This window comes from Limanda limanda, chromosome 16 (genome assembly GCF_963576545.1).
Source record: "Limanda limanda chromosome 16, fLimLim1.1, whole genome shotgun sequence".
NCBI classification, from domain to species: domain Eukaryota; kingdom Metazoa; phylum Chordata; class Actinopteri; order Pleuronectiformes; family Pleuronectidae; genus Limanda; species Limanda limanda.
In genome coordinates this window covers 1,409,225-1,424,404 of record NC_083651.1, presented here as the reverse complement: position 1 = coordinate 1,424,404, position 15,180 = coordinate 1,409,225, and the positions used below count along the sequence as shown (strand labels likewise).

Genomic DNA, 15,180 nt, shown 5'->3' with positions numbered 1-15,180 from the left:
ATCATCATCATCGGAAGCAGGATCCATATTTCAATATATTTGTTATAACTCATAATTCTGTGGCTAAGTGATGAAAGTCTTATGGGAATTGTTCATCTGATGCTGATGAGGGACTTGTTGGGAAAAAGAGAATTTAGTCAATAACTCAACATTTGAGGATAAAGTGCGTCTTTCTGTCCGAACTCATCTGAGTCTGAGAGAAAAGTCCGATCTGAACAGGAAGTCAGTTTGTTGTGTTTTCTCAGATTACAACACAACACAAAAAGTTGTAAAAACACCCGAAGCCAACACCCGGAGCGGTGGGCGGAGACCTGCTTCTGTACTTTGGTAATTGGGAGGATTTCTAAACAAGATTTATCTGTGAACTGGTTTTCTCTCCCTCGCCCACTCCTCCTCTCCGTCCCTCTCTCTCTCTCTCTCTCTCTCTCTCTCTCTCTCTCTCTCTCTCTCTGTGCCGTCGGAGCTAGAGGAACTTAATTAAATACACAGATTAATGGAGGAGAAAGACGGAGCCAGGAGCAGTGGAATTAATTCGGTGGAGTTGTGGCTGACATGCTTCAGATCCCGGCCTGCAGCGCTGGTAATGAGCTCCCCCCCCCCCCCCCCCCCCTGGGCTCAGGATCCAGGGATCATCTGAACAAAGAGGAGACCCTGGAGGCCGCTCATTCAACATGGAGACGTCCCGTTGTTACTGCTCCCCCCCCCCCACCGGTACAGCAGTAACTCTGCTCAGGGTTTGAATATTGCTCCTGTAAATAAGGCCGAGTCAGATGTGAGAGGATTATCGTGTGAAGCTTCGTGAAAGACAGAAGTTACAAACCTCCATGTTCCCAGTGTTGAGTCCCAGTGGTTGTTCACACAGCTGGTTGATATGAAGGAGGAAGTCTTCACGTCTCTTCTTCCTCTCCACTCGACTCACTGAGAGAGAGAGAGAGTTCCATGAAGCTGGTTCTACATTCATCCTTTCTGTGGTGAGTGAGTGGGAAGCTGGAGATCAAGGTTCAGATCGTCAGAGAAGCAGGATCAGTTCTTCTCCATCGTCCTTCAACCAGAAACTCTACTGGTGGTTGCTCTTCTCACTGGAAACACGTCTTCTGGGACAATTAAAGACATTTGTTAATAAACTGTACTTCATGATGGAATGTTGCAGCGATTCATTCTCCATCCAAAATCCCAAATACAGAAACTGTTCCTTTCCCACCTGTAGGTTATGATTATGACTAGTACATTTGCACTGACTGTTACTTTTTTCACGACTGTATTATCCTGCTCATAGTGTATTCATCGTTCTCATATCATACAATTCCTCTTAATACTGTTATATTCCATATATATTTCTTACTGTACAGATCTTATTTATTTACATTTTCACTTTAATATGCACAATTCTCTGCACTTTTACTGCCTTTTTTTGCACTTCTGGTTAGATGCTAAACTGCATTTCGTTGTATAAGTACTTGTTCTGTGCAATGACAATAAAGTTGAATCTAATCTAATGATCATGTTTTCCAGCTGTGACCTTCTGAGTCTCTGTCTGGATGCTTCCTGTCTGTGCAGCCGCTGGAGTCCAGGACAGAATCAGGACATCAGTGTCTCTAGCTGCAGTCGGTTGACATGTCAAGTGTCTATATGTTAATATTCACTTCAGCAGGAGATGACACGAAATCCATTTTCTAATGCAAACGCCGGCTGAGTGATTCTCCAGCGACGTGGAACCTCCTGATATTAGCATTTTCCTGAACCATGTTTCCTTCAGTGGTCTCTGCAGGTGATGGTGAACCAGGCGATGAGAGAATCCAGTCACGTCTCACACGATGATTGTCTGCTTTTCTTTTCTTCTGTCAACACCAGCGGCCGAATGTCAGTGAACCTGCAGCTGAGCCTCGGGCGGGAAGCGGCTCGCAGTAATACGACTCATTTCTGTATCAGCGTGCTGTCATTTCACCGAGGCAGCGTTCAGCCGCCGCCGAGGGAAAGGTCACCGTCCGGGGTCAACCACTCAGCCCCCCCCGACCCTCCACATGCTTAATGGAACCGTTTTCCTTTGTCTCCAGAAATGTGGCTCTGAAAAATAAGAGCTTTTTCCTGCTCCTGCTTCTCAGAGGTGAGTTTTTAATGAGTTCCAGTGAAATCCTGTTTCATCGGAAACTCATTTCAACTTCTGAATGCTTCGTCTGAAGTGAGCGGAGGAGGAACAGTGAGGAGAGAAACTCTTCTCTGTGACGGAGCTGAGAGCTGAGCTGAGTCGTTCTCAGTTATCACTGCATTCATCGAATATCTGCCTCTTGTTTCTCTATCATTTTTCTATCTACATATTTTGGATCAATATGGTTTGTGTTTATTTAGCTAAATTAAGTGCTTTATAATTTATTCTTCTTTCTGGATGAACAGAACCTTTCAGTTGAAGTTGGACAGAATCTAGAGACGTGAAGCATTGGAAGATTCTCCAGTAGATGACCAGTAGAGACTGGAGTGGATGGAGTGAGATGTTCAGCTCTGATGTGACGTCCAGGTGATTTATGAAAGTTAATCAGTATTGAGGAGACTTCATGTGGACGAGTCTCAGCTTCAGCTCTCTGGACTCTGTCAGCTGCTGCTTTGGGTTTATAGCAGATTTCTCTCAGATAAACTGAGAGAGTTTATCTTCTGAAGGTGAGAAATGAGTTTAGACGTTTGTGTTGTCTGAGTGGATCCGTGTGACTCTGATGTCCAGAGGGACATGTCCATCAGGACTCTATTACTCAGTGTAAGGTCTCAGTCCTCAGCACCCGGCTCCACAGGCTGAAGCTGCTGTGATCACACAGTAACTCATACAGAGCTAATGTCTCTCACATGGACGTGTATTGATCCTGAGGGAAATTTAAGAAGGATGCAGCTAAGCAGAGCTCGGTTTTATATTCAGGGAGACGCAGCTTCTACTGAGACTGATGAAGGTTTAACAGACACATTTACATTTATATTCCCTCACCTCTTTAAACTGATGTGAGTATCCAGTTGGGTTTGGTATCGTTCAGGTTCATCTCGTACTGCTGCAGGTTGGACTGGTTATGATGCTGAATGGACCAGTTCAATACGATACCGTTTAATTGATGTTTAAAATGGTTCTGGTGCCAAAACTTTTACTAAAAAAGCAGAACATGATGGTTGAGGCCCACATTCATTATTAAAAGTTAAAAGTCTACTTAACCTTAATATACAAATATAGGCAAATACCAAACTTTAAAAACATTTAATGTAACTACACTGATGAACAGTTTCAGTTTTTAATATCGTAAAATACTCCAAACCTTTTCGTTCTGTGAGCTAACGTAAAGTGCTGCTGGAGAAGTCACCAGAGTGTCTGTTAACTACACTCGTCTGGTGATGTTCACGTTGCCTCTAAAGTCAGATTTGATATTTTTGTCTGGTGTCGTCGGCTGCAGACGAAGTGAACATGAGCCGACTTGTTTCCACCACAGGAGTTGGTGTCTCTGCTGACGTGAGGAGAACAGACGCTGGTTTGTTCTCTGTGCAGCTCTTTGATGAGAAAGGTGAGTGAGATCGAAACCTGGCCTCTGTGTGCTCAGTCAGACCCCCCCCCCCCTACTGTGTGTGTGTGTGTGTCTGTGTGTCTCTATGTGTGTGTGTCTGAGATAAGAGACTCTGATAAACAGGAACCAGAGCTAAAGGAGAGAGTCGCTCTGGGACCAGCTCTACGTTGACATGCACACGCGTGTAGACTCATGATCTGAACCTTAGACTGTAAATAAACATGGAGGACACGCGCTCTCATTGGGACGATGAAGACAACAACTCCCATGATCCCACGCTGCTTCACAAGGTCTACACACACTAGATGTTGTTCTGATGGACGGCCCCCTAGTGGCTGGATTCACTTATTGTTCTGTTGGTTGTCAGAAAACTGAACTGAACCGTCTCAGAGTCGATGAATTCAAAGTCACTGGGATGTGAGCGAGTGACCAGATGAACCAGGCTCCTCCCACTCTGTCACCTCCAGGTCAATGAAATCAGTCGATGCAGCTTTAACTTTATTTTTATATCTGACAGGATTCATGGTTTAGAAATGTCGGTCAGATGTTTGCTGGTGTGGGACCAGGGGTTTGGACCTGTGCTGGACTCTCAGGGATCAGCTGTGGAGACCAGGCCAGAAGCTGCTCAGCCTCCAGATGGAAACAGCACGTTGCACAGAACCTTCTGAGAGGAGCTGGTTCTCCTCCAGGACACAAAGAGCTCAGTGGGAGACGGGAGCTGCTGGTCTCCTAGGAGACGTCGGGTCGGAGCTGGTTTCGAGGAGGAGGAGGTTTCCTGAGATAAGAACATTTCATCAGAGCTGCTCTGCAGACGTCTGTTATCAGCCCAGAGCAACAGGACGGAACATTTCACACTCAATCCGGATTTATTCATTATATCCAGAGATGGACTAGGAGGAAAAGCCCCCCCCCGGTCTCTTCTCATTGTGCTGCTGCTTCCTGTTCCTGTTCCACCTGAGCTCCTCAGCTGCTCAGGCCTCAGTGTTCTGAGCTTCAGAACCTGTGGAGGTTTTAAACACGTTGTTATGAAAACAGAAACTGAACGTGAGCTGAGAACTGATCGTCTCACTCGTCTGTGTGACCTGGTTCAGTCTGGACTCTTCTTCTTCACCTTCTCTTCAGTTATGATGAAGAGTCAATTATTCTGACTCTGATACTCAGACATGTCAGAGTTCATTATGGTCTTAAAGTCTGAGATATAAGTTGTATAAATCCTGTATTATCTAGTGTACAGTAAAGTTGATCAGTGCGTCTCCTTCCAGCTCTTCAGATGAGGACTAATGGCTGAAAACAGCGTGACTGAATAATAAGTGATATCGCTCCTCTCTGAACTCCCCCCCCTCTCTTTCTGTCTCCCTCACCCACCCCCCCCCCCCTCAGAGTCAGTCAATACGATCCATTTCAGTAAACATCCAACAGGCGAAAGCAGAACTGTTTCATTAATATGAGCTGCTGCAGGAGGCAGGACGACCACAGCGCCAACAAAAGCCTCTCCTCCCCAGTAAACACTGCTGCCATGGCAACCCCCGAGCACAGCATGCAGGTCTCCATGGCAACCTTTATGTGTTTGTGTATGTGCACGGGAGAGAGTGTGATGGTGAGGGAGAGGAGGAGAAGGGATGAAGATTGAAACGCATCAGGGCAAATGAGTGTCAGAGGAGCAGTAAACAGAAAACAGGTTTAGAGCTTTTCCTCTGCAGCGTTCAGGAGATCAACCGAGTTCAGACATCTACTGTAAACACACAAGAGCAAATCAAATGTGAGAAATTAACAGTTAAGATTCACAGTTCCTATGACTGTGAATCTTAACAATCACTCAGAGTCTATGGAAAGAAAATCAACGCATTATGTTTCCTTATAACAATCTGAGTTTGGATCTGAAGCATGATTCCTCTGAGCTGTCAAGCTGCACTGGGTTACAACACACATACACACACAACACAAACACACACACACACACACGCACACACACACACACACACACACACACACACACACACACACACACACACACACAGCCTCCTCCTCCTCTCAGACTCTGCTGACACCTGCAGCGTTTCATTTTTCAATCACCATTTGTCATTTTCATCCAACAGGAGATGTTAATGAGAGGCGCTCGCTGCTGTGTGTGTGTGTGTGTGTGTGTGTGTGTGCGTGTGTGTGTGTGTGTGTGTGTCCTCTGCGTGCACGAGGTTCTGCAGAAACATTTAGTGAAGTTGATTCCGGCTGCAGCTGCAGTGACTTGACTCAGCGATGCTGTTGTTGTCTCACCGGAGTCGACTCAAACTTTAGTTTCTTCTTGGAGGTGAAGACTTCCTGTTGTGTTGTGCAGCAGGAGTTCATCACACCAGGTCAACACAAAACACACAAAACACACAAAACACACAAAACCGCGGCTCGGGATCCGTCTAAGAGCTGGAATACAGAATCTGAACACCACAATATTGGGGTGGCGTTAATTTATTCCACTAATTAACCCTAACTCTAACTCTAACCCTCCACATTGAAAATATCCTGTTTGATTGGGCAAGTTAAGTTGATAAATTTAAGGGAGTTTTCCAATTGTAACAGAAAATGTTTTAATAAAAATAACAATTGCTACACAAACCCACACATGTTTTAAAAAATGCTCTAAAATGGCAAATAAAACCTGTGTTAAATCAAATGAAATATAAACACATCAGGCAAAATAAAGTACCTGAAATAAACCAGTGTGTAGTTATCGTACATTCACAAGATGAGATTCCTCAAATTCAATACAGACAATAATAATGAGAAAACCAAACAAACATGGGCTTGATTTGATTTTGAGAAAGTAAAGAAGATAGAAACATGTGTTTGTGTCACTTTCTAACTGGATCATGTGTTTGCATCATAAGATATTTAGTTCATATCTCAGATCACATGGAAAACAAACCAACAAATCTTCCTTCAGGAAACAGAAAGAGTTTCTTTATGACGTGAGTGAAGTCGCCTGCAGCAACTGATTCTATGAACACACATCTTGTGTGTTGGTCGCACACAGCTCAGAGAAGTTCACGTGGATGAACCAGCGCTGAAAGAGGACAAGAGGACAGTTTTAAGATAGATCCTGATTAAAAACAACAGGCATATTTAAAGGACTAATATTGATCAGATCTGCTGCAGGTTGATGGACTTGGTCTTGGTGTAATATAATATTGTAATATGTGTCCAACCTGCTGAGTGTCCAACCTGCAGAGTGTCCAACCTGCTGAGTGTCCAACCTGCTGAGTGTCCAACCTGCAGAGTGTCCAACCTGCTGAGTGTCCAACCTGCAGAGTGTCCAACCTGCAGAGTGTCCAACCTGCAGAGTGTCCAACCTGGTGAGTGTCCAACCTGCAGAGCGTCCAACCTGCAGAGTGTCCAACCTGCATAGTGTCCAACCTGCAGAGTGTCCCACCTGCAGAGTGTCCAACCTGCTGAGTGTCCCACCTGCAGAGTGTCCAACCTGCAGAGTGTCCAACCTGCTGAGTGTCCAACCTGCTGAGTGTCCAACCTGCAGAGTGTCCAACCTGCAGAGTGTCCAACCTGCAGAGTGTCCAACCTGCTGAGTGTCCAACCTGCAGAGTGTCCAACCTGCAGAGTGTCCAACCTGCTGAGTGTCCAACCTGCTGAGTGTCCAACCTGTTGAGTGTCCAACCTGCAGAGTGTTCAACCTGCAGAGCGTCCAACCTGCAGAGTGTTCAACCTGGAGAGTGTCCAACCTGCAGAGTGTCCAACCTGCAGAGCGTCCAACCTGCAGAGTGTCCAACCTGCTGAGTGTCCAACCTGCAGAGTGTCCAACCTGCAGAGTGTCCAACCTGCAGAGTGTCCAACCTGCTGAGTGTCCAACCTGCAGAGTGTCCAACCTGCAGAGTGTCCAACCTGCAGAGTGTCCAGCCTGCAGAGTGTCCAACCTGCTGAGTGTCCAACCTGCTGAGTGTCCAACCTGCAGAGTGTCCAACCTGCAGAGCGTCCAACCTGCAGAGTGTTCAACCTGGAGAGTGTCCAACCTGCAGAGTGTCCAACCTGCAGAGCGTCCAACCTGCAGAGTGTCCAACCTGCTGAGTGTCCAACCTGCAGAGTGTCCAACCTGCAGAGTGTCCAACCTGCAGAGTGTCCAACCTGCAGAGTGTCCAACCTGCAGAGTGTCCAACCTGCACAGTGTCCAACCTGCAGAGCGTCCAACCTGCTGAGTGTCCAACCTGCACAGTGTCCAACCTGCACAGTGTCCAACCTGCAGAGTGTCCAACCTGCTGAGTGTCCAACCTGCAGAGTGTCCAACCTGCTGAGTGTCCAACCTGCAGAGTGTCCAACCTGCAGAGTGTCCAACCTGCAGAGTGTCCAACCTGCAGAGTGTCCAACCTGCTGAGTGTCCAACCTGCAGAGTGTCCAACCTGCTGAGCGTCCAACCTGCAGAGTGTCCAACCTGCAGAGTGTCCAACCTGCAGAGTGTCCAACCTGCAGAGTGTCCAACCTGCAGAGTGTCCAACCTGCAGAGTGTCCAACCTGCAGAGTGTCCAACCTGCAGAGTGTCCAACCTGCAGAGCGTCCAACCTGCAGAGTGTCCAACCTGCAGAGCGTCCAACCTGCAGAGTGTCCAACCTGCTGAGTGTCCAACCTGCAGAGTGTCCAACCTGCTGAGTGTCCAACCTGCAGAGTGTCCAACCTGCAGAGTGTCCAACCTGCAGAGCGTCCAACCTGCAGAGTGTCCAACCTGCTGAGTGTCCAACCTGCAGAGTGTCCAACCTGCTGAGTGTCCAACCTGCAGAGTGTCCAACCTGCAGAGTGTCCAACTTGCTGAGTGTCCAACCTGCTGAGTGTCCAACCTGCTGAGTGTCCAACCTGCTGAGTGTCCAACCTGCTGAGTGTCCAACCTGCAGAGTGTCCAACCTGTACAGTGTCCAACCTGCAGAGCGTCCAACCTGCAGAGTGTCCAACCTGCATAGTGTCCAACCTGCAGAGTGTCCAACCTGCAGAGCGTCCAACCTGCAGAGCGTCCAACCTGCAGAGTGTCCAACCTGCAGAGTGTCCAACCTGCTGAGTGTCCAACCTGCAGAGCGTCCAACCTGCAGAGCGTCCAACCTGCAGAGTGTCCAACCTGCAGAGCGTCCAACCTGCAGAGTGTCCCACCTGCAGAGTGTCCAACCTGCTGAGTGTCTAACCTGCAGAGTGTCCAACCTGCAGAGCGTCCAACCTGCAGAGCGTCCAACCTGCAGAGTGTCCAACCTGCAGAGCGTCCAACCTGCAGAGTGTCCCACCTGCAGAGTGTCCAACCTGCAGAGTGTCCAACCTGCTGAGTGTCCAACCTGCAGAGTGTCCAACCTGCTGAGTGTCCAACCTGCAGAGTGTCCAACCTGCAGAGTGTCCAACCTGCAGAGTGTCCAACCTGCAGAGCGTCCAACCTGCTGAGTGTCCAACCTGCAGAGTGTACAACCTGCAGAGTGTCCAACCTGCAGAGCGTCCAACCTGCAGAGCGTCCAACCTGCAGAGTGTCCAACCTGCAGCGTGTCCAACCTGCAGAGTGTCCAAACTTTAATGTTGGGTGAAGCTTCTTCCTTATGACTGTGAACATAGAAGATGAATGTGGAGAGGATTCTTCTGTCTGTTTGACATCTTTATGTTTCCTGGAGCTCCGGTTATTGAAACTCTCGTTGGACCGGACTCGAGGATTCTCCGTCTGCCGAGGAGAGAGAGTGATGAAGGTTAAAGGTCGTCCACGTTTCCCCGGTTTATCTTTATTTGCAGAGTTTTGAATGAAATGGAATCTGACGACTCCAGTGTGAGCTCAGCTCTGAAAACCACAAGTCGTTTAAACATGATTTCAGTGCCGAGGAGCCGGTTGCATCATTCTTCTTTCATCGCTGCTGCAGACTCAGTTTCTGTTGCTTTTCCTTCACGACTGAGGATGAAAAAGCTTCTCAGGAGAAGAAGAGAACTCTTCAGGGTCATCACTGCGTCTGGGTGTTTTATCAGATCAGACTTTCAAGTCCCAGACACACAAACTGTATCTGCTCTGACATCACTTTTTATTTCTTCATGGACATAAAACCTTCTCTTTGTCTTTGGGAGTCAAACCAACCCTCAGTTTTCTCTCCTGCATTATTCATTCACGAGCTATGAAACATTAAGGAAGCACCATCCTGACTTTTATTTACCAAATTACCTTCCACAGCAGCAATTATGGAAATAACAGCGACTGAACATCATTCATTTGTACAGCTGCGACCCACTTCCAGCTTCATATGTGAATGTTTAATGTCCTCAGACAACAGCATGAAATCTTCATAAGTCTTCACAGAGCTGCAGAGGAGGGGGGGGGGACCAGAGACAAACTCCCTCCATCAGTAAATCAGAGGAAGAAACACAAGAACATGATTAAATCTAAACATCTGGTTCACATGTGAGTCTCTGGTCCTCAACACGTGAATAAAGCTCCACATGAAGAAAAGCTTTAGATCTGCTCCTCTTTTAGGAATCCTCTTTTACAACTGACGCTCAAAACAACAGCAGCTAAATGTTTCTGATATTAATATAATAACCATCTACATCTGCACTGAGTCACCAGGCCGTCAGTGAGCACATGCATTTAACATGCTAAAGATGGGTGTGTCCTATACTGCTAATAATCACATGATTAGTGTCATACACTACAAAGTTAACATGCCTATTGTATGTGCATTGTAACATGCTAAAAGATACATGCTACACATGGGCTCTTGAGAAACTGTTGCCATGTTAATATTAGCATTTAGTGGACAGCCTCAGGTTGTCCTGCAGGTCAACGCTGTCAAACAAGGCTGAAGGACTTTTCAACAAGATTAAGATTATTCATTATAAAAAGATTCTCCACACGAGAAGTGTTTTCAAACCAAAATACTTCCTGAAATATAAAACATACAGATTTATACACTGAGATAAATGTCTTTAATAGTCTCTGCAGTGCAGCTCCACACCCGACAACACACATCTGTGGACTCAGAACTGTGTGTGTGTGTGTATGTGTGTGTATGTGTGTGTGTGTGTGTTTTAATGGCTCCTCTGAACAACTGTGAGAATAACCCTAACCCAACCCTGAGAGCAGAGAGATAATGAACGGCCTCTGAGTTTATCGATGCTCCTCCTCTCTGGAAATGAATCATTTTTCAGAAGGTCCTCACAAACCCACTGAAACCACAGTGTGTGTGAGCTGATGTCTCTGTGAGGACACACTGGAACGTGAGATGGTTCTGTTGGGGTTAGAGAACGAGTTAGAGAACGAGTTAGAGAACGTGTCAAGGAGGTGGGAGGAGGAGACGCTCCTGCAGGTTCCTCTCTGGAGCAGGGCCGGGTCTAGGCAGGGGCAAGAGGGGGCCTGGCCCCCTCAAATAAATGTTGTGCCCCCTCAAACTAAATCCCAATTTATAATAATAATAATATAATAAAGCACAATGCCCCCTAAAGATTTGAGGCTGCCCCCTCATACATGCCTGTCTAGACCCGGCCCTGCTCTGGAGTCGTGATGAAGGAGAAACCTGGAGACGTGTGCACACATGTTCACTGCGTGTTACAACAAACACACAACAGCTGCTTCTCAGAACTCTGTGTGTGTTCCTGCTCTTACATCTTTGTGAGGACCGTTTTAAACACACACCTACAGAGTGAGGACATGTTGACCCGTCCTCAAGTCTTGGTTTTAGAGTTAGGACGAGGTTAGGGTTAGTTAGAGTTAGTTAGGGTTAGGTTAGTCATCTGGTTTGGATAGTTAAGGTTGGGGGGGTGTATAATCAATGAGGGTCCTCACTAAGATAGAAGAACGTTCTGAGGAAGTGTGCAGAATTGATAAAAGACATTTTTGTGTCACAGCTGCTTATTGTTGTGATTAAAAACAGCTGAATGTGAGAGAATGTTGTTTTATTGTTAGACTGCGCCATCTAGTGGAGAGAAGTGGAACAGCCTCATGTTCAGAGTCTCTTGAGTTTCTGCATTAATGTGATGAACAGAAATGAGGTCGAGATGTTGACTCAGAATCAGATGAGATCATGGAGGAGCAGGTTTATGACCAACTCTACATCCAGACACCAGGGGGCGATAGATGTTACTTGGCTTCACTTTTGGAAGCTGACCTGTCCTCCATCTTTGTTTCACAGTTTGTAGATCTGTTGAGCATCAGAGTCCTGGACTGTAGACGCATGTATACACTTGAATATATGTTATATATATGTTCTCTTTTTTAATAACTTCCATTCCCACAGCTCTTGTCTTCAGTGGTTTGAACTGGAGCAAACATCTGGATCTGCATTAACACATCTGGACGGACTCGGGTTCAGAGCCGGTGGATCAGTCGGATCATTCTGACTTTTCTTTGAGGATTTGATCTGTGATGTGAAACAGGATTTATTCAGATTCTCTTTAACATTCAAGACTTTATCTTTAAGAAATAAATATCCAGAGTCACTGACGTTTATTTTGTGGATGTTACAAATCATGAGTATTAATTAACTTAACCCTAACCCTTTGGATTTAAAGTTATATTGCATATATTTATAGTATTTATACATTTTCTCTTCTGATAGTAAATGTGAATTCATCATCTGAATCCTTCATGTTATTTCACGTTTGTACCAGGAGAGGGCGCAGTGGACCACGATTCAATTTAGAAGATCAGAAACTTTATTTTATCAAAATTAATTCATCTGAATATCTGAGATTTGTTTACTTTATAAACGTTCTCATGGTTTTAAATGACGGGAAGGTCAGCCGTGTGTGTGTCTGTGTGTGTGTGTGCGTCTGTGTGTGTTTGTGTGTGTGTGAGAGAGAGAGAGAGAGACAATTTATGTGAGTTGTAATTTGGAGTTTTGTGTGTTTTTGTTGTGTTTCTGTTATTGTTATTCTGTTATATGTTTGTGTGTGAGTGTATTGTAAATAGTGTGTGTGTAGCTTATTGTATGGATGTGTGTAGTTTATTTTGTGTGTGTGTGTGTGTGTGTGTGTCTTTGTGTGTGTAGCTTATTGAATGCATGTGTGTAGTTTATTGTGTGTGTGTATGTGTGTGTGTGCCTGTAGCTTATTGAATGCATGTGTGTAGTTTATTGTGTGCGTGAGTGTTTGTGTGTGTGTCTTTGTGTGTGTGTGTGTCTTTGTGTGTGTGTGTATCTTTTTGTGTGTGTGTGTTTGTGTGTGTATGTGTGTGTGTGTGTGAGTGTGTGTGTGTGTGTGTATGTGTGTGTGTGTGTTTGTGTGTGTATGTGTGTGTGTGTGTGAGTGTGTGTGTGTGTGTGTATGTGTGTGTGTGTGTGTGTGTGTGTGTGTGTGTGTGTGTCTGTGTATGTGTGTGTGTGTGTGTGTGCGTGTGTGTGTGTGTGTGTGTGTGTGTGTGTGTGTGTGTGTGTGTGTGTGTGTGTGTGTGTGTGTGTGTGTGTGTGTGTGTGCTCGCTCTGGTGGACGCTCGCTGTCTCATTGGACATGTCCCGGCGGGGCGGGGTGGAGCAGCTCCTGTTGTTCAGCCTCAGTCACAGAGCAGCTGCAGCGGCGAGAGGAGACAACCGGGGAGAGGACAAGAGAACCGGGGGACAGAACCGGGGAGAGGACAGGAGAACCGGGGGAGAGACCGGAGAGAGGACAGGAGAACCGGAGAGAGGACAGGAGAACCGGGGGACAGACCGGAGGACCTGTCGGTGGATCCCGGGCATCAGCACCGAGGCTCCGCAGAGGACCCGGGCAGCAGCAGCATCTGAGGCCGGGGAAGGGCTCTGATCGTCGGGCTCGTTTCTGCTCTGACACCGTGAAGCTGTGGAGCTCCGTGAGGAGAATAACAATGATCCTCACTGCGTCCTGCTGAGGGACACACCGGGGACACACCGGGGAGACACCGGGGACATCCACCTCCTCCTTAGGGCCAGAGACACCGGGGACACACCGGGGACACATCGGGGACATCCACCTCCACCTCAGGGCCAGAGACACCGGGGACACACCGGGGACATCCACCTCCACCTCAGGGCAGAGACACCGGGGACACACCGGGGACATCCACCTCCACCTCAGGGCCAGAGACACCGGGGACATCGCCCTGTGGCCAGGGGCGCACCCGGCTGGACACCTCCGGGGGCCCGGGCCACCCCTCAGGAGTCCTCCACCCTGACCACAGGTCTTCATGAGCGTCTGTCTCTGTCCCTCTGTCCTCCAGTGAGACGCTGACCATGGGCAACAGCTTCTCCAACATCTCGGCCTTCCAGTCCCTTCACATCGTGATGCTGGGCCTGGACTCGGCCGGGAAGACCACCGTCCTGTACCGACTGAAGTTCAACGAGTTCGTCAACACGGTCCCGACCATCGGCTTCAACACGGAGAAGATCAAGCTGAGCAACGGGACGGCCAAGGGCATCAGCTGCCACTTCTGGGACGTGGGGGGGCAGGAGAAGCTGCGGCCGCTGTGGAAGTCGTACAGCCGCTGCACCGACGGCATCATCTACGTGGTGGACTCGGTGGACGTGGACCGGCTGGAGGAGGCCAAGACCGAGCTGCACAAGGTCACCAAGTTCCCCGAGAACCAGGGCACGCCGCTGCTGGTCATCGCCAACAAGCAGGACCTGCCCAAGTCCCTGGCGGTGGCGGACATCGAGAAGCAGCTGGCCCTGCACGAGCTGGCGCCCGCCACCGCCTACCACATCCAGCCGGCGTGCGCCATCATCGGGGAGGGGCTGCACGAGGGCATGGACAAGCTGTACGAGATGATCCTGAAGAGGAGGAAGTCCCTGAAGCAGAAGAAGAAGCGCTAGCGTTTTGGATTAAAGCGGTTTGATGCTGTGAAGCTGCTGGAGCTGACTCATGAGAACCTGAAGGACTCGAGCGTTGAGATGAAGCAGGAACAGCCGGCCTGTTCCTCCTGATGCTCCTCCTCCTGATGCTCCTCCTGATGCTCCTCCTGATGCTCCTCCTGATGCTCCTCCTGATGCTCCTCCACCGGACGTGAAGCCGAGGACGCACACGCTTGGTTTTACACGTGGCGGCGGTCACTGGGTTCTTCTGGGTCCGGTGGCGTCCTGCAGACTTTCCTCTTCCTGGACGTTGAAGGAGACGTTTCTCTTCCTGGACGTTGAGGAGACGTTTCTCTTCCTGGACGTTGAAGGACACGTTTCTCTTCCTGGACGTTGAAGGAGACGTTTCTCTTCCTGGACGTTGAAGGAGACGTTTCTCTTCCTGGACGTTGAAGGAGACGTTTCTCTTCCTGGACGTTGAAGGACACGTTTCTCTTCCTGGACGTTGAAGGAGACGTTTCTCTTCCTGGACGTTGAAGGAGACGTTTCTCTTCCTGGACGTTGAAGGAGACGTTTCTCTTCCTGGACGTTGAAGGAGACGTTTCTCTTCCTGGACGTTGAAGGAGATGTTTCTCTTCCTGGACGTTGAAGGAGACGTTTCTCTTCCTGGACGTTGAAGGAGACGTTTCTCTTCCTGGACGTTGAAGGACACGTTTCTCTTCCTGGACGTTGAAGGAGACGTTTCTCTTCCTGGACGTTGAAGGACACGTTTCTCTTCCTGGACTTTGAGGAGACGTTTCTCTTCCTGGACGTTGAAGGACACGTTTCTCTTCCTGGACGTTGAAGGACACGTTTCTCTTCCTGGACGTTGAAGGAGACGTTTCTCTTCCTGGACGTTGAAGGAGACGTTT

The 15,180-nt window shown here is 47.9% G+C and overlaps 1 protein-coding gene across 1 annotated transcript; it reads left to right on the top strand.

Annotated features, from left to right (window-relative positions):
• The first annotated feature begins 13,078 nt into the window (after positions 1-13,078).
• LOC133021435 (ADP-ribosylation factor-like protein 4C) lies at positions 13,079-14,763 on the top strand. Its single transcript, XM_061088291.1, has one exon. It carries the CDS (start codon positions 13,712-13,714, stop codon positions 14,288-14,290), a length of 579 nt encoding a protein of 192 aa, XP_060944274.1. The 5' UTR covers positions 13,079-13,711; the 3' UTR covers positions 14,291-14,763.
• The last annotated feature ends 417 nt before the right edge of the window (positions 14,764-15,180 follow it).

What these genes read in the sequence shown, in the direction of transcription:
- LOC133021435 (XM_061088291.1), top strand. Translation starts at nt 13,712, where the DNA reads ATGGGCAACAGCTTCTCCAACATCTCGGCCTTCCAGTCCCTTCACATC.